The sequence below is a fragment of the Oncorhynchus mykiss genome, chromosome 17 (genome assembly GCF_057628025.1).
Source record: "Oncorhynchus mykiss isolate SJ-2025 chromosome 17, ASM5762802v1, whole genome shotgun sequence".
Taxonomy (NCBI): Eukaryota; Metazoa; Chordata; class Actinopteri; order Salmoniformes; family Salmonidae; genus Oncorhynchus; species Oncorhynchus mykiss.
In genome coordinates this window covers 27468517-27487841 of record NC_143038.1, presented here as the reverse complement: position 1 = coordinate 27487841, position 19325 = coordinate 27468517, and the positions used below count along the sequence as shown (strand labels likewise).

Sequence of the window (19325 nt, the reverse complement as noted above, 5' to 3'; positions counted from 1 at the left end):
CTGTTTATCTGAGCAGTCAGTATGAGATGGAAGGAAGTTCCATGCAATAAGGTTTCTATGTAATACTGTACGTTTTCTTGAATTTGTTCTGGATTTGGGGACTATGAAAAGATCCCTGGAGGCATGTCTGGTGGGTTAAGAGTGTGTGTGTCAGAGCTGTGTGTAAGTTGACTATGCAAACAATTTGGGATTTTCAACACGTTTCTTATAAAAAGAAGAAGTGATGCAGTCAGTCTCTCTTCAACTCTTAGCCAAGAGAGACTGGCATGCATGTTATTTATATCAGCCCTCTGATTACAATTAAGAGCAAAATGTGCCGCTCTGTTCTGGGCCAGCTGCTAACTAGGTCTTTCTTTGCAGCATCAACCACACGACTGGACAATAATGAAGATTAGACTAAACTAGAGCCTGCAGAACTTGCTTTTTGGAGTGTGGTTTCAAAAAAGCAGAGCATCTCTTTATTCTCTCTCCCCATCTTTGAAACCATGGAATCTATATGTTTTGACCATGGCAGTTTACAATCTAAGGTAACGCCAAGTAATTTAGTCTACTCAACTTGTTCAACCGCCACACCATTCATTACCAGTTTCAGCTGAGGTCTAGCACTTAAGGAATGATTTGTACCAAATACAATGCTCTTAGTTTTAAAGATGTTCAGGACCAGTTTATTACTGGCCACCCATTCCAAAACAGACTGCAACTCTTTGTTAAGGGTTTCAGTGACTTCATTAGCTGTGGTTGCTGATGCATATATGGTTGAATCATCAGCATACATGGTTTGTTTGATGCCAGTTGCAGGTCATTGGTAAAAATAGAAAAGAGTAGAGGGCCTAGAGAGCTGCCCTGCGGTACACCACACTTTACATGTTTGACATTAGAGACGCTTCCATTAAAGAAAACCTGTTGAGTTCTATTAGATACAGTGCCTTGCGAAAGTATTCGGCCCCCTTGAACTTTGCGACCTTTTGCCACATTTCAGGCTTCAAACATAAAGATATAAAACTGTATTTTTTTGTGAAGAATCAACAACAAGTGGGACACAATCATGAAGTGGAACAACATTTATTGGATATTTCAAACTTTTTTAACAAATCAAAAACTGAAAAATTGGGCGTGCAAAATTATTCAGCCCCCTTAAGTTAATACTTAAGTAAGGGAATACCCCCCTGAATTGTACAAAAATGAATGGCAAGATATACACGATGTCCAATACCACCCAAAGCGGCGTTGATTCGTGCAAAGTATTTGGCAAATGCCATATGGCAATTGCCAATTGTAACACTTCAAAAATCCAACAGGGGGCGAGTGCGCTCCACCTGGGTTTTTCATATTGTTAATGCTGCGATTACAGCTGTAAGTCGCTTGGGGTATGTCTCTATCAGTTTTGCACATTGAGAGACTGAATTTTTTTTCCCATTCCTCCTTGCAAAACAGCTCGAGCTCAGTGAGGTTGGATGGAGAGCATTTGTGAACAGCAGTTTTCAGTTCTTTCCACAGATTCTCGATTGGATTCAGGTCTGGACTTTGACTTGGCCATTCTAACACCTGGATATGTTTATTTTTGAACCATTCCATTGTAGATTTTGCTTTATGTTTTGGATCATTGTCTTGTTGGAAGACAAATCTCTGTCCCAGTCTCAGGTCTTTTGCAGACTCCATCAGGTTTTCTTCCAGAATGGTCCTGTATTTGGCTCCATCCATCTTCCCATCAATTTTAACCATCTTCCCTGTCCCTGCTGAAGAAAAACAGGCCCAAACCATGATTCTGCCACCACCATGTTTGACAGTGGGGATGGTGTGTTCAGCTGTGTTGCTTTTACGCCAAACATAACGTTTTGCATTGTTGCCAAAAAATTCAATTTTGGTTTCATCTGACCAGAGCACCTTCTTCCACATGTTTGGTGTGTCTCCCAGGTGGCTTGTGGCAAACTTTAAACAACACTTTTTATGGATATCTTTAAGAAATGGCTTTCTTCTTGCCACTCTTCCATAAAGGCCAGATTTGTGAAATATACGACTGATTGTTGTCCTATGGACAGAGTCTCCCACCTCAGCTGTAGATCTCTGCAGTTCATCCAGAGTGATCATGGGCCTCTTGGCTGCATCTCTGATCTGTCTTCTCCTTGTATGAGCTGAAAGTTTAGAGGGACGGCCAGGTCTTGGTAGATTTGCAGTGGTCTGATACTCCTTCCATTTCAATATTATCGCTTGCACAGTGCTCCTTGGGATGTTTAAAGCTTGGGAAATATTTTTGTATCCAAATCCGGCTTTAAACTTCTTCACAACAGTATCTCGGACCTGCCTGGTGTGTTCCTTGTTCTTCATGATGCTCTCTGCGCTTTTAACGGACCTCTGAGACTATCATAGTGCAGGTGCATTTATACGGAGACTTGATTACACACAGGTGGATTGTATTTATCATCATTAGTCATTTAGGTCAACATTGGATCATTCAGAGATCCTCACTGAACTTCTGGAGTGAGTTTGCTGCACTGAAAGTAAAGGGGCTGAATAATTTTGCACGGCCAATTTTTCAGTTTTTGATATGTTAAAAAAGTTTGAAATATCCAATAAATGTCGTTCCACTTCATGATTGTGTCCCACTTGTTGTTGATTCTTCACAAAAAAATACAGTTTTATATCTTTATGTTTGAAGTCTGTAATGTGGCAAAAGTTTGCAAAGTTCAAGGGGGCCGAATACTTTCGCAAGGCACTGTAGATAGCTCTGAATTCACAATATGGCAGAGGTTGAAAAGCCATAGCACTTAAGTTCTAAACAACAGGTTATGGTCAATAATATCAAAGGCTGCACTGAAATATAACAGGACAGATCCCACAATCGTCTTATTAGCAATTTCTTTCAACCAATCATCAGTCATTTGTGTCAGTGCAGTACATGTTGAGTGCCTTTCTCTATAAGCATGCTGGAAGTCTGTTAATTTGTTTACAGAGAAATAACATTGTATTTGATCAAACACAGTTTTTTACAACAGTTTGCTAAGAGCTGGCAGCAAGCTTATAGGTCTGCTGTTAGAACCAGTAAAGGCCTGTTTACCACTCTTGGGTAGCGGAATTACTTTGGTTTCCCTCCAGGCACGAGGACAAAGACTTTCCTCGAGGCTCATATTAAAAATATGACAGATAGGAGTGGCTATAGTGTCAGCCACCATCCTCAGTAGTTTTCCATCTAAGTTGTCAATACCAGGAGGTTTGTCATTATTGATCGTTAACAATAATTTTCCCACACTAACTTTACAAAATTCAAATTTGCACTGCTTTTCTTTCATTCTTAGTTTTTTTATGCATGAATATAATTGCTCACTGTTTGTCGTGGACATTTTCTGCCTAAGTTTGCCCACTTTGCCAATTAAATAATAATTCAAATAATTTGTAACATCAAATGGTTTTGTGATGAACAAGCCATCTGATTCGATGAAAGATGGAGTTGAATTTGTCTTTCTGCCCATAATTTCATTTAAAGTACTCCAAAGTTTTTTTCCTTCATTCTTTATATCATTGATCTTGGCTTCAAAATAAAGTTTCTTATTTTTGTTGAGTTTAGTCTCATAATTTCTTAATTTGCAGTAAGTAAGCCAGTCATATGTACAGCCAGACTTAGCCACTCCTTTTTCCCCATGCATTTCAACCATACAGTTTTTCAGTTCCTCATCAATCCATGGAGTGTTAACAGTCAGTTTCTTAGCAGGTGCATGTTTATCAATAATAGGAAGCAATTTCATAAATTCATCAAGTGCAGCGTCTGGATGCTCATCATTAATCACATCAGACCAACAAATATTTTTAACATCATCCACATAAGAGTCACAGCAAAATATTTTGTATGATCCCTTATACACTATTTTAGGCCCAGCTGTTGGGTTTCCTGGATATAGCCACTATACTGTGATCACTGCATCCAATGGGTACAGATATAGCTTAGAACAAAGTTCAACAGCATTAGCAAAGATGTGATTGATATAGTTGAAGTCGGAAGTTTACATACAACTTAGACAAATACATTTAGACTCAGTTTTTTCACCATTCCTGACATTTAATCCCAGTAAAAAATCCCTGTCTTAAGTCAGTTAGGATCACCAGTTTATTTTAAGAATGTGAAATGTCAAAATAATAATCAAACATTCCGGGTAGCCTTCCACAAGCTTCCCACAATAAGTTGGGTGAATTTTAGCCCATTGCTCCTGACAGAGCTGGTGTAACTGATTCAGGTTTGTAGGCCTCCTTACTCGCACACACTTTTTCAGTTCTGCCCACAAATTTTCTATAGGATTGAGGTCAGGGCTTTGTGATGGCCACTCCAATACCTTGACTTTGTTGTCCTTAAGCCATTTTGCCACAACTTTGGAAGTATACTTGGGGTCATTGTCCATTTGGAAGACCCATTTGCAACCAAGCTTTAACTTCCTGACTGATGTCTTGAGATGTTGCTTCAATATGTCGACCTAATCTTCCTCCCTCATGATGCCATCTATTTTGTGAAGTGCACCAGTCCCACCTGCAGCAAAGCACACCCACAACATGATGCACGGCAACCATGAAGCACGGGGCGGGGCAGCATCATGTTATCTGTGTTCTTTGCCTTGCAAGCCTCCCCCTTTTTCCTCCAAACATAACGATTGTCATTATGGCCAAACAGTTGTATGTTTGTTTCATTAGACCAGAGGACATTTCTCCAAAAAGTACGATCTTTGTCCCCATGTGCAGTTGCAAACCGTAGTCTGGCTTTTTAATGGCGGTTTTGGAGCAGTGTCTTCTTCCTTGCTGAGCGGCCTTTCAAGTTCTGTCGATATACAGTTGAAGTCGGAAGTTTAAAATCTCTATCACCTGTTCACATTCTTTTGACCAACCCTTTGTCCATCTGCTGGTGAATAAGAGAAAAAGCATTTAGCATTTCAATAAACCGATGACCAACCCACAAACAACATGGAAGCTATCAAAAAACAAGGAAGACGTAGGCACTTAAAATGCATTTATTGTGGTGGCATGTTCAATTAAACAATATATAAAAACTGTGTGTAAAAAAAGGAACAAGAAAACAATGGAGCATATCTACAATATTGTATGTATACTGCAGAACTTTGCTTTCAATAAAACATATTTGATAATTGAACTCTATATTTTAAACAATTCTAGATTGGGTTGCCAGACGGTGGTGTCATACATGACCGATGACATCACAATGGTCTTAAAGCCAATTTGAAAAATGGGTTAATGTGGATATGTATCAGTCTTAATTGGTTATCGACATGGCTTGTTTCTGCTGGTGCAAAAAGGTATGAAATCAGGTCATTTAATCAATTAACAACAACTTCAATTCTGGAGTAGTATTTTTCTCTTAGACCTAGTGGGATGAATTAAGTAAAAGTACATTCTGATTGACGAATACATAAAAAGTGTACATGAAATGTATATGAAGTTCAGCTTTTGCAAATGTCACTCAATGTAACTTGTCTAAACTGTGTTATTTGAGGTTGAGGATAGATAGTTAAGTTCCTCTAATTTAGGCCTACCTGTTCCTATTAATATGACCCCCCCAACACACATTTTTTTTCTACATTGGCTGGGGATTGGGGGAAAATTATTTTGCACTAACACATATTCTTGTCAACAGAAAAAACGGCAGAAAGCCAATTCAATTGATGTGGAGCAGAAGACAAGAAATAAGAAGGAGAGTAGCACTTCATCTCCCTCGCCAATTCCAACTGACCGTTCTGAACGGAATGCCTCAGCCACCTCTGACCCCTCACCCTCTGACCAACTCTCCTCCCTCTATCCACCTCTCTCTCCTGTTAACTGTTCCTCTCAGCCTTGCTCTCCTGCTAAACAGCCCTCTCTCCCCAGGTCACCTGCCAAACACCCTTCCCCAGTGAAATTCTCTCCAGTGGTGTCCTGCCCTAGTTCTCCCTCTCCTACCAACCCTCTGGACAGTCAAGGAGACACCAGCCAAGAGGGCGCAACATTCAGGTAATTCAAACAAAAATAAAACAAGTACAGTGCCATCCTAGAGTCCCCTTGAAGAGTTGGCTTTAGAGCTACAAGACCAGGGCCAGTGTTAATCAAGAGTATGAGAGCTAATCTAGGATCAGGTCCTCTCTATCCATAATAATCTGATTTATTATGATCTAAAAGGAAAAACTGATCCTAGATCAAACTCCTACTCTGAGACGCTTGATAACACAGTCCCAGAAAGTTACTTTCCTCAAACTGTAGTTTTAGGCTCTTCTAATCACATCTAGTGGATAAATAGAATACTAACCTATTGCCCTGGTCTACTTAGTACACTGCATTTATATGGACATCAAAACATGCATGACTACTCGGACTGTGTTTATAGTACAGTGTAGTATTTACGAGAGATACTGTGTAGAGTGATACTATCTCTGCTTTGAAAGCTTTACACCTGTTTCTCTCCTTCCTTCAGACCTCTGTCTCTTCAGGACCACTCTATCCCAAGGCCCCAGAGGTCAGGCTCAGGTGCCAGAAGCCAGACTCTTCCCAGGGCCAGCTCAGCCACCAGAAGGTCAGAGGAGACCCAGGGGGCCAGAGGAGAACCGGGGGCCCTGGTCAACATGGAACTTCTTGGGTAAACCAAAACACACTGCAAATGCAACCACAACACAATGCAGATGCATTGAAAATAAGCTCTTTATTGTTTAGAGGTCAATGTCTGATATACTATGGGGATGAGGCTTACTATCAAGCATGTCCGTTTTATTAGATATTTATAAACCCATGAATTATGGTCATCTTGGTCTAAAGGACATCCACTTCTTTGTGTACTCATAGAGTGACATAGAACTTATCCCTGACCAAGATGGCTGCCATTGTCAGCACTTTCTAGCGTTATGAAGGTTTATGACATAGGCCACTCTTCACATGTTGCCAAACATTGGCAACACTCTCTTCTGAACATGCACTCTTTTTGCAAGGGTTCATTTTCTCTCAATAATTAGATTTTATCTTGGTATTTTTCTTTCTCATCATAGGACGCACACGAGTTACTTGTGAATATGCTGTGCCAGCTGAAGGAGGAGGGCATGATACTGAAGACACTCGGGGTGAACTATACCTGCCCTGTTTCCCAGCTGGAGTTCCAGCTTGTCTCAGTGCGCACATGTACCAAGTAAGAGCTCCCATTGGTTGTAATGTATCTACTGGTAACATGATCTTTCTTCAAATGATATTACAAAACACATGGCATAACATTGCAAAGACCTGAAACAGAAACCTGATGCATTTTTCTTCTCTTTGTCCTGCTTCTGAAGCTGTGGGCGTGAGTCGTCCACCAGAGAGGACTACAATCACCTCTCATTGGACTTCAGCTCTGAGCGCACCTTGCTAAGCAGCCTAGCACTCACTTTCAAAGTCAGCACGTAGGGTTTAGCCCTGGGTGTAGATCCTAACACCCAGGTCAAGCTGCCCACTGTCTCAGAATACGGTATCTTATTATTGTAGTGGTATCACTCATTTTGTAATGCTTTTGTTTCTAACCCAGGGAGAAAAGTTGAATTCACATGTGCGGGCTGCAAGGGCCTCCACGCCTCAAAGGTGGAGCAGTTCCACACACTGCCTCTGTGAGTTGCCCCTTTATAACCTCTCATAGAACTGGCAGTATTTAATGAAATGTGTGGTCATTGTGTCCTGAGCATTAGATTGTAGGACTTAGGGATGAGCACCACCAAACAAATTTCACTCATCTGTTATTTGTTGACTGGTTTCATTGTCTGTTTGTTCCTCTCTGTCTCTGGGCAGTGTGCTGGTTCTGCATCTGAAGAGGTTTGGAGGACCTGGGGGGTTGGAGAAGCTGGAGGCTCCTCTTTTGTTTCCTTCAGAGCTGAGGCTCTCCAACTTCTGTGGGGACACGGTGCCACCCCTGCACAGTGCCAGCCCACAGGCCCTCACCAACCAGACCCACAATATCCAGGTGTCCATCCCCCAGACCCTCGCCAGCCAAGTCCCCAACCCACTCGGAGAGGCCAAAGATAGCGCCATCTGCTGTTCAGGTAGGTCATGGCATCACAACTTTATTCTTGTTCCAACACCACACAAGCCACCCACTCCCAAAACGGTCCTGCAGACAGAGAAGCTAGAAGCTGCAAATTAAAATGTTTCTCAGACATCTTCAGTGATGTACGGAAGCTGTTTTAGACCAGAGCAATTCAGACAAGCGACCACGTTTTCACAGCTCTTTATATGTATATTTGACCCCTCAGATTCAAATGACCAGGAACTAGGGAAAGTGCTGTGGACAGCCTCAGTGGTGAGGAGAGATAGAGAGTGAAACCAGTGAAATATAAGTTATGACAGAACACTGAGATAGTTATGAGGAGTGCATGATATAGTAGACCTGCAGTAGACGAGTAGTGTAGTGGACTGTAGACAGTGTGGAGGACTGTAGGGGAAATGAGAATCCAATGATCACGTGTTTTCTTACAGAAGCTGCAGCCAGTGAAGTCAGTGATTGGCTACTACCAGCTGACTGGCGTAGTCTCTCATTTGGGAGGCTCCGCAAACTCCGGTAAGTAAATACCTTAAAACACTCACATGCAGATGCACAGTACATATGGCATAGGCTGAATCCCAAATCACTCCTTTCTCCTTGACTTTCAATTTGCGTATTCACGTGCGCCTCTGCCATTTAAACAAGTATCCCAAAGCTGAGGGAGTGAAAATGATCGAGGATTGAATAATAATAATTATAATAATAATAATAATTATTATTATTATTATAATTAATTATTATTATTAGAATAATAATATAATAATAATTTGTAGACTGCAAATTGACCGTAAGAAGCCCAAACAGATATCATATTTGATCAATTTCAAACCTTGCTTACATTTGTGTACAATCACGTATATCTCTTTATTGTGCGTAGGAAGACTTTGGATCAGATTTCCAAAATGAAAATCACTTGGAACTGATTTGCTGGTGTTTTTACAGTCTTTTAACAATTACAATTTTTTGCTCAGAAAACATGGGGTGGGCCAAATAAAATCACCCGTGGGCCAAATTCATCCGACGGACCGCCAGTTGGGGAACCCTGGTGTAGGGGATAATTAGACCCTCCGATAGCCTCTTACACCAAGCGAGCAAGGCTGCAGGCTTCAGAGTGAAGTGCCATCCAGACAAGCACTGCTATATGTTTAGAGTTTGCGCAATTTAATTCAAAGGAATGGGGAGGCATGCCACGTGTATGTGTTTATCTCTGATTTCCAAACTTGACACTTGTAACAGATAAAATACCTTCCAAATGACCTGTTTAACTGTTATAACACACTCTATTACCCACAAGAGCCTGACCCTTGACCTCGAGTCTGTCTTCTTTGTTCCACAGGGCACTACATTAGTGACATCTTGAATGCCAGTGGAAACTGGTTCTGCTGTAATGACAGCCAAGTGTCAATGTCCAATGAAGCCACTGTGCTGAGGACCAGAGCCCGGAGTGCTTACCTACTTTTCTATATGTTCAGGTACTGCTTACTCTCTTCATCTATATTCTTGTGTTGCTATATATGTGTACTGTATGTACAGTAAGTGGTTCCTTTCACCCTTCAGGGCAGGAGAGCCTAAGGCCCCAGCACACAGGGCCTAACAGGGCCACCAGCACCAGCCTTAATGGGGCAGCACCTGGACCAGCCTCCACACACCAAGCTCAGCCTCAAAAGCCTCAGCCCAGACTCAACAGGGGTTGTGCCAGGCCTAGACTAAATACCCTCAGCCCAGCTTCAACAAGGGTAGTCCCAGGCCCAGCCTCAACATCCTTAGACCTTCCTCAACAGGGGCAGCACCAGGCCCAGCTTTAACACCCCCAGCCCTGCCTCAACAGGGGCAGCACCAAGCCCAGCTTCAACACTCCCTGCCCAGCCTCAACAAGGGGGGTGGGGGTGTTATGATCACTACTGGCTGTAAGTGAACAAGTAATGCGCATTTGGGGCAATACTGGATGTATCCAAGGCTCAGCCAGTCGTTCACATAACAACAGGATGTGGCACGTGACTGAAGAGAAAAGAGACAATCAATAGGCTCTGTGCATTACACCGCCTCCAATGTTCTAATTTACTTCCTACAGGGTTGATGACTTCCTGCAGCGATTTCTGCTATTGTTTTTATCATTAGCTTGATAGCTATCTAACTGTTGTTGATGCATTTCTGACTGAAATAGTTTGCAATGGCTACGTTTAAATTACAGCCCCGCGAATGAGGTGCTAATGAGAGTGACTTTGTTGAAGGAAAAATTGGGGAGCGACAATTCCTAAAAATAGGTTTTGTTCCTACAGTCTTCTCATGGAACTGGCACAATGAAAAGAGACCTGGTGTTTGAGAAAGAAGACTGAAACCTCCTGCTCCGACTGAGGAGGATGAAGAACAAGGTGCACTGCCTATGGACTGTGCCACCTCTGATCAGGTCCAGACACATGATTACTGTGCAGCCCTGAACCCGCAGCCCTGGACACGGCCCTAATGGCAAATCATCAAGCCAAGCTGGAGAAACTGACCGCCCAACACGGCTTTGGTGCGATTTTCTGGTTCAGGCGAGGATATGCGTTTTTACACAAGGTACAGTAACAATTTATTGTGATCCAGCATTACTATTGTTTTATTTACTATGAATTATTATTATTATCCCAAAGTCCATCTTACCTTTAAGAACGTGTTCATTGTTATTTAAAACTAGGCTAGCGTATCTTAGCGTAAGTAGGCACATTGAATGCACAGTTGAAGTCGGAAGTTTACATACACCTTAGCCAAATACATTTAAACTCAGTTTTTCACAATTCCTGACATTTAATCCCAGTAAAAATTCCCAGTCTTAGGTCAGTTAGGATCATCACTTTATTTTAAGAATGTCAAATGTCAGAATAATAGGAGAGAGATATATTTATTTAAGCTTTTATTTCATTCATTACATTTTCAGTGGGTCAGAAGTTTACATACACTCAATTAGTATTTGGTTGCATTGCCTGTAAATTGTTTAACTTGGGTCAAACGTTTCGGGTTGCCTTCCACAACAAGTTGGGTGAATTTTGGCCCATTTCTGCTGACAGAGCTGGTGTAACTGAGTCAGTTTTGTTGGCCTCCTAGCTTGCACACACTTTTTCTGTTCTGCCCACAAATGTTCAATAGGATTAAGGTCAGGGCTTTGTGATTGCCACTCCAATACCTTAACGTTGATTGATGTTGTCGTTAAGCCATTTTGCCACAACTTTGGCAGTATGCTTGGGGTCATCAAGACCCATTTGCAAACAAGCTTTAACTTCTTGACTGATGTCTTGAATGTTGCTTCAATATTTCCACATACTTTTCCTTTCCTCGTGATGCCATCTATTTTGTGAAGTGTCCCAGTCCCTCCTGCATAAAAGCACTCCCACAACATGATACCTTCAACATGGTACCTTCAGGCATTTGGAAATTGCTCCCAAGGATGAACCAGACTTATGGAGGTCTACAATTTTTCTTCTGAGATCTTGGCTGATTTCTTTTGATTTTCCCATGAAGTCAAGCAAAGAGGCACTGAGTTTGAAGGTAGGCCTTGAAATATTTCCACAGATACACCTCCAACTGACTCAAATGATGTCAATTAGCCTATCAGAAGCTTCTAAAGCCATGGAATAATTTTCTGGATTTTATCAAGCTGTTTAAAGGCACAGTCAACTTAGTGTGATACAACTTCATTAAATACTTAGAATATTATTTGATCTTACTGTAATTTCAAAACATGATTTACTTTTTGTTATGGACCGAATATAAGGACTATATTGTACTAAAACATTTTTCTTTACGTTCAGACACTGCCATCAATCGACGAGTTCTTCTTGTTTATGACTCATCTGTCGCTGGGTCTGAAGCAGAAGGATTTGGCCCATTGGTAGTGAGATTATCATCTCTTGGGCCAACTTCCTCTACTGTCTGCTTGGATCAGCACGGATAATGATCCCCAGGGAAACCATCAAAGCCCACCTGCCACCCGAGTTCAAGGACTATCCAGACACCCAGGTAGTGATCGACTGCACTGAACTCCGCTGCCAGACAACATCTTCACTACTACTGCAGAGTGAGGTGTTTTCTTCCTACAAGTCACACTGTACCTTTAAGGGCATGTTGGGAATGTCACCACATGGAGCTGTCTCTTTTATGTCATTGTTGTGTGCTGGATCTGTGATTGACAAGGAGATCTTCAAGCAGTATGGAATTATTTCCTTACTCCCCCATGACATGGCCATTATGGTGGATAAGGGCTTTCTCGTAGATGACATTGTTCCGTGCAAGGTCTACCGGCCAGCATTTCTGTCAAGACGCACACAGATGCCAGCGCATGAGGTTAGGGAGACCCAATCCATTGCCAGGCTGAGAGTACATGTTGAAAGAATGATCTGCAGAGTAAAGGAGCACAAGCTGTTTGACACAGTCATCCCCCTGACCATCTCAGGCAGCATCAACCAATTATTTGCCTGTTGGTCAACTATCAAAACGGACCTTTTGTCAGAGCATGGGCCAAGCCAGTGTAAAATTTACATGTGTTTATTTGGTAGTAGCAAAATAATAATTTGTTTATCTACGACATGTTTCAATCATTTGTGTTGTAGTGAATATCAGTTTGTGTGGAGCTTGTAATTGGCTTTAATTAGGCAATGAGTTTAGGGGTGGGGGAAAGAAATCAAGTAAACACAGAATAGCCAGAATGCAAGACTGAATACAATGTTAGAGATGTGTAATTTATTAACTGAACTGTTGAACATTTGCTGAAATACATTATTTTAAACAAATATATTATACTGCAGTTTTCTTCACAAGAACATCAATACTTATTTTTCATGAAACCACTAAACTTGGCACCCATGCAGGGGATCCATTCAGGTGCGAGAGACACTTCTGCAAGTAGTGGTAAAAATAAAAGTGTTCAACCTTCTCTCTTATAGTTTTTGAAACCTGTAGATCTTTAGATATCCTTTCAACTAGGATGTCCTCCTGTGCACAGATGACAAAGTCACACCAGCTACAACCTGTGAGAAGAATTTGACCTTGCACCTGCCAGTAGTAAGCATGAAATCTCTTCAACTTCAGCTCTCCATTCTGTATCCTCAGGTAAAGGCAGTCAACATAACTTTGTACATTTGGGCACTTGACCTCTAAGAGTCCAAAGTGTGGTCTCACACTGGGATCAAATATGATGCCATCTGGAGAGGATCCTAACCACGGTGCATCTGGGTGCACTACGAAGCCACATCGAAAGAAGTTAACATTCTTCAGTGTGCAGTACTCCTGTACAGCCACTGGATCCATCGCTAGCCCCCTCTTCATCTCCACGGTCTGCACACCAGATCCCTTGAACATCCGCTCAGCTAGGCGGCCCGCTGAGGTCTCTCCCCGGACATGGCAAACCTCTCGGAAACGAGACGATGTTATTCTCATTTTCCTGAGCTGATGCCATTCCGGGCTGCTGCTCTGCTCCCTTGTAGCAACCTCGACTTTGTGTGACATCTCGTAGGTTGTCTCTAATGCCTTGACCTGGAACTGCCCCTGATGGCTAAGGACGTAAGCACACTGGGAAGACTGAAGCCTGTTGCCATCTAACGGAAGTATTAGTGGAGAAGGGGCATCGACAATTTTCACAATTTCACGGGTCTTTGGCTGTGGAAGTTGATAGGATAGCACACTGCCAGCTTGCACTGGCCCAAAGGCGGACTCAACCAGGGGCACATCAGCTGACATTTCCATTGTTGTCACAAGAGGGGCAGTAAGTGGAGAAAAGTTGGCATACGTTTCTGAGATGCGGAGAAGGTCCATGTCAGGCATATATCCATGGAGTGCTTTGTAGAGACAACTTCTGCAAAACATTTTAAAACCTTAACATCAGGTTGGAGAGATTACTATGACATAGACTCATAGTAGACACAGACTTTTCCAGAAACAGCACAAGCCCAAAAGTTTAAATAAAATGGATTAAAATATACAGATTTATAGATTTTCAAAAATCACAAGAAAATGTTTTCGAAATGTTTCCATTCTAGGAACCTCCGACTTACCTTATTCCATCAGCACACGAGTTAGTAGGTTTACGGAACTCTATCCCATCAACCGGACCTGGCTTCACACCCTAATTAACAAGGATTTACTGTTACATAGGCTGAATAATTTTCAGGTGCATTTTTTTATGGATATTGATAGACTCACAAGTGTTCTTGGCTCGTGCCAACGCTGTTCTGTGTCTGTGCAGCTGTGAACTGGTGGTGCAGCAGGAATGTTTAGTTGAGAGTAGTGCGCTGTCTGGTAAAGAAGGGCCACCAGATGATTGCACACAGCACTTCCTGCAACACAGGAGCAGTGGCGTTGGACCACGATCCCTGGTACGGAGTGCTTTAACACCATCTGTGAAGATAAGTGTGATGAAAGACTGAAGTGAGAAACAAGAATGATGCGGCCCATAAATAACAATAAACAGTAGTGTCTGGTCTTCTTAACTAGGGGCTCATTTAACTATACAGGAATACATTGTGTCTCAGTAACACAATTACCAAACACTGCATCAACAGATCTTTACCAAATAACCTGTGGGCAATTCTAGATTGGGACCCATCATTAATATCTATCTATCTATTGATAAGATTAAACGTTGACACTGTCTCCAACACATTTTGACCATGATGACAGTGTCCCACAGGAGATGTTTAACAAGGTCCCTAGTAGCCATCTATAACCTTTCCCTACTCTCATGCTGTGCGGCTTTTCACTCTTCCTCATGGACCTGTGACGGGCAGCCCTCACGGTAATCTCCCCTGTCAATGTGTCTTCGTTAGATAATGTTTAGAAGACATGAATAACAATTATTTTTAGCTAGCAAATATAGCTAGTGTTAGTGTTCAAATACTGGAGAGTTGAGACCAAATCACGGACGCTGGACAGAGTGGATTTCAGTTGTAACAAAAGACAGTTTTAATGAGTCAGAGATATCTTGTCCCGCAGTTTTACGTGCACGGACCTAGTTCACATAACTCGGCAAGGAGCCAGGTGAAAAAGAGGCCTATACAATGGTTACATACATTTTTATACATAGAATAAAGTAGGTGGAGTCTTGTCGTTTCGGTCTTCTTGACTGGTCGGAGGGTTGGAGGCGGGCCTTGCTCTAGCCAGAGCGGGCCCCATTGGTGCACAGCAAAAGTTCTTTGCTCTTGGGACAGGCCAGTTAGAGGGAGATGAGATGTGTGTTTATATAAGGAAGAGGGGGTCAGTCTTATGGCTGGGTGTATGTGTTCTTACGACGGAATGTCTTTGTTTATATGAGCTATGTGTATGAATATTTATATAACAAATCCCCCTCTTCACGTCTATTAGACGTGAAAACTATAGCAGAAAGGTGGCGGTTGCAATCGTGGGTATACATAAGGTGGTGCTCCTAACCTTGTCTGGTTTGCATGGTGGGTCTGTAGGTGTAGTGCTACGTTTGGGACGGGAGTGATTGGAGGGAGTGATATCAGGAAAGGAGTTAGGGACATGTGTAGGGGTTGGTGTATGTGATGTGGCAGGGTGAAATAGTTGTTCAATTAACCATGTGAAAGTCCTAGGGTTACTCCAAATATCAGTAGGAATATCACAAATAAGGGACCAGATATCCCCAGCCTCACCCAGAGAGGGAGAAATTTCCCTCTAACTGGGCGAGGTTCCCTTCTCAGGGGAGGCGGAGTTTGATGCCGCATCACCTGAGGAAGGAGTGTCTTCATTTGGAATCGAATTTAGGCCGCTCAAATCAGCTCTGACTTCAGTCAGTGTTCTAGAAGGAATTGGGGCTGGGGTGCAATGTGTAAGGCGGTGCCAAGGTGTGCCTGATTTACCTTTGACCTGGACTGAGTGTGAAGTAACCTCCTTCACTTCGTACGGTCCAGTCCACCTGGGTTCCAGCCACTTTCTCTTGTGGACTGTAACCCTCACCCCGTCACCAACCTTTACCTTCAGTAGTGGCGTGTCCCCCGGCAGCTCCCCCTCCTGGACCTTGTGAACCTGGGTAGAGAGTGCTGCAGCGAGAACCGTCAGTTTTTTCACATAATTAGACATTACAATTTGTTGTACATCAAGGGCGGGCATATGACCTCCCTCCCTTGGTGGACCATGCATGACTCTACCAGTCATTATCCCATGAGGCACATACTTTAGCTATCTTAGCTTTTGCTTTTGGTTTGACGTTCCACCAGATTTTGGGATTGGGGCCTGTACACAGATCCAAATCTGTGGGTTATGCCAAATCTTTCTTCCACCTGTCTCAGGTGTTTGTTAAATGTAAGCCATTTGTCAAATTTGATTTGTCTTGGGATGCCATACCTGGGTATTAGTTTGGTTTGTAGCCACTTAAAGACTGACCTAGCATCCTCCCCTTTTGTTATTATTGCCTCTACCCATTTGGAGAACCTATCTACTATGACTAGGAGATAGAGTTTGCCTTTAGATACATTTTCGGGGCCCATGTCGGTGTAGTCTATACTAATATCCTGAAAACATGCATTAGGTATTACGTATGAGCCCATTGGTGTTTGATATGGTTTCTTTGGGTTGTGTCTGTCACAACCATTGCATTCGTCACAAAATAAATCATCGTCATAAAATAAGTCAGTCATATTTTTTATGTGAGGGTGCCACCAGATGTGCGAGGCCTTTTTGGAGGGTCTTTAGTTTGCCTTCGTGTGTGGGGCCATGTGTTTCTCATAAAAGTTCTGGGTCCATCAGTGTGGCCTGCTTCATGGGCATGGGCTGAGTCTGTATAAATATTCAGTCTTTCCTTTTCCTCTGATGAGGACCTGCGTCAATCCGATGATTTCAGCTAATTTGGCCGATGCTGGTTGAGGGTTGATGGCTGATTGAAGGGTGACATGTGAACCGTCTGGGAGTTGCTGTTTCCTTCTTCTGCCGTGGGTGGTGGGCAATTTTATGACCAGGGGATGGTGCTCCCAGTCATTCCCTGGAACTGCGGTTGGTTGTATGCGGGTTGCTGATGCATGGGTGTGGGTCCTGGTTGCTGATGTTCGTACTGTTGAGGTCTATTTCCACCCCTTTCCTTCCCATATGGACCTCTCGTAGAGTTCCACTGGCGTTGTTGTGGTGTGAGTGGGTATGGACACTCTCGTGAGTAGTGCCCTGGAGTTCTACAGTTGAAACAAACCCCTCTTTTTGGATGGCCTGGTATCCATTGCGGCTGGTATGCAAATTGTGGTTGCGGGGGATACCAAGGCCCCGGGTTGGCTGGTTGAGGACCAGCCTGCTGTTGAATCATCTGGGAGATAGTCTGGGCCACTATTTGAGAGATGTCTGTTTTGGTGCCCGTCTCCTTCGTTTCTTCCGCCACCATCTGTTTCTTAGGTTTTTCTCCTTGTTGTGCTTCCTTCAATTGGAGTTTCAGGAGTTGTACCTGGAGGGACTGCACCTGGCTCTCAGCACCCCCTCTTTCCTTGTTGTGCTGGGTCACATGGTGGTGCACATGAGTGTTGAATTGGGTCAGAGGAAGTGCAAACAACCCTACCGTTCCTCTGAGTTTGGTTTTAACATCTCCGGGACACCCGTTGACCACCATTTCCTTCCACATGCTGAGTGTGGTATCAGTGTGATCGAATGGTTCTTCGTGGACCGATCTCCATGTGGTCTTAGCCCTGTCCAGGTATGCTGCAGGTTGCTCACCTGGGTTGATTGTAAAGGAGGATAAGGTGGCATGGTTTCTTTCTGTAGGGTATGCTCTCCGTAGAACTTCCCATAATCTGGTACGGAAGTGGTCTATGGGCAGTGTTGGGGCCCGCCATCCAAGGTCAGCTGCTGTCATGAGGGCCTCCATGGTTCCGTGGTCGGTGGCTCTTGCTAGAAGTGCTTTCATGTCTCCTAGGCAGAGTTGCAGGCCTGACGTAAGTGTCTGCAGTTGAAGTAGCCACGCTGAAGCTCCTCCATGTAGGCTAGGCATCTGTCCCATCAGTGTTGTTAAATCAGTCATTTTCCAGGGCTGGTACTCCACAGTGTGTGCATCACCTGGTGTCGGTCGCAGGGGGTACTGTCCTGCCATCTCCTGCTCTCGCTCTCTTCTATCAGCAATTCTGGAGGACCGACGGAGTGTTTCGGACCCCATTGATTCGGTAACTTTGGTTACTGTTCCTCTCATTATGCCTTCCACACGGTAGGATCCCTCTCTGTTGTTATCTTGGTTAGCTATTAGCTCCCTGAGTTCCTTAGCTCGAGCTATTGATGATTTCAGCAGCTCCTGCATCTTAGTCACGTTTGGAGCTCCCATCGGAGCTGGGGTGAGCACCATGTCAATTTCTTCTTCGTTTTCGATATCCATGTTCTGATGACAGTCCTCCCTATCCGTCTGATAGAAGTGGTTTGAATCTAATCTTGTTTGTAAGTGTCCTCTGGTTTCAGAGGTGAGAGAGTTCACAGAGGAGCATTGCGGCCTCCGTTCCTGGGGGAGGTCTCCTGCTCCTGGAATCCCAGTTTCGAACTGTTCACATACCATATGGCCAGCCGTTATCCCCAGGGTAATTTCTCCTTTTAACTCCCCTTGGTCTATTCTCAGAACTGGAGCCTGTATTGTGGGAGGTGCCCTGGGCAGGAATGGGTTGTGTGACGGGCTCCGGTGATTTTGTCCCTTTGAGTATGGCTGGGGCTGAACTGCCTCCATTGTCAATTGTGGATATAGTGAGGGAGAAACGGCCACAGGGGGAGCCGTGGGCAAGTTCTCAGGCGGAGCTTTAACATCCCCCGACGCCACAATAGCCACGCCCATCATGTCTGGTGTGTTTTTGGGCAGCACCCTCCTACTCTCCTGTATGGCCCATGTACCTATCTTGAGCTCCCCCTCTGCTCTCTCTCTCTCTCTTGTACCTACTTTTTTGAACCTGTGTATGTTGTTTCTCTCCGCCTCACTCGCTTTTGCATGCTCTACTGCGTCCTCTAATTATGTCTGCATATCTTGGAGTTTCCCCCCTGTAGGTGGTCCTCCGCTAAAATAACCTGCTTGTGTCCATCTTATCCGTAATCCTTTCCACACTTTCTCCACTTTCCCATACTGTTTTTTTACCTCCCGCTCTATCAATCATACTCTGATCTAAATAATCATTGAATTTTAGTTTGGGCGTGGTAGCTGCAGACATTTTATCTAGTTCGTCTGATAATGTGTATAATGCGTTATTTAGGTATATTCAATCCTTACTATGTGGTGTTTATTTCTATCGTTGTATGCTTAGCCTGTCCCTGGTCGAGACAAAGGGGGTTATCAGTATGTGACGCCCGCCACGTGTCTGTTTCTCCCGTATTTTATTTGAATTTGTTCAGCGAT

At 43.4% G+C, this 19325-nt stretch overlaps 2 protein-coding genes across 4 annotated transcripts in view; one reads left to right on the top strand and one right to left on the bottom strand.

Moving 5' to 3' along the window:
• LOC110512119 (uncharacterized) overlaps positions 1-12786 on the top strand; it is a 24535-nt gene extending 11749 nt beyond the window's left edge. For both annotated transcript variants that reach the window (XM_090205149.1, XM_090205148.1), the window contains exons 2-13: positions 5630-5982; positions 6440-6601; positions 7005-7141; positions 7284-7383; positions 7514-7592; positions 7771-8021; positions 8455-8536; positions 9357-9492; positions 9578-9927; positions 10300-10579; positions 11358-11545; positions 11809-12786. In XM_090205149.1, coding sequence (XP_090061275.1) covers positions 7029-7141; positions 7284-7383; positions 7514-7592; positions 7771-7790 — 312 coding nt within the window. In that variant the 5' untranslated portion in view covers positions 5630-5982; positions 6440-6601; positions 7005-7028 and the 3' untranslated portion in view covers positions 7791-8021; positions 8455-8536; positions 9357-9492; ... (2 more) ...; positions 11358-11545; positions 11809-12786. The remainder of the gene's footprint in view (positions 1-5629; positions 5983-6439; positions 6602-7004; positions 7142-7283; positions 7384-7513; positions 7593-7770; positions 8022-8454; positions 8537-9356; positions 9493-9577; positions 9928-10299; positions 10580-11357; positions 11546-11808) is intronic.
• LOC110493924 (uncharacterized) lies at positions 12715-19325 on the bottom strand. Of its 2 annotated transcripts, none has more exons than XM_090205146.1 (4): positions 15061-19325; positions 14195-14389; positions 14047-14117; positions 12715-13847 (listed from the first exon to the last, which is right to left on the bottom strand). In XM_090205146.1, exons 1-4 carry the CDS (start codon positions 15070-15072, stop codon positions 12833-12835), a joined length of 1293 nt encoding a protein of 430 aa, XP_090061272.1. In that variant the 5' UTR covers positions 15073-19325; the 3' UTR covers positions 12715-12832. The 2 variants fall into 2 exon arrangements, with proteins under 2 accessions (XP_090061272.1, XP_090061273.1); XM_090205147.1 differs by having other exon boundaries at positions 12715-13844; positions 15061-15193.

Excerpts from the sequence above, each read along its gene's own strand:
- LOC110493924 (XM_090205146.1), bottom strand. Across the intron at positions 14,118-14,194 it reads GGCACGAGCCAAGAACACTT|GGTGTGAAGCCAGGTCCGGT; the intron begins GTGAGTCTATCA and ends CTTGTTAATTAG. Across the intron at positions 13,848-14,046 it reads TCGTGTGCTGATGGAATAAG|AAGTTGTCTCTACAAAGCAC; the intron begins GTAAGTCGGAGG and ends AATGTTTTGCAG.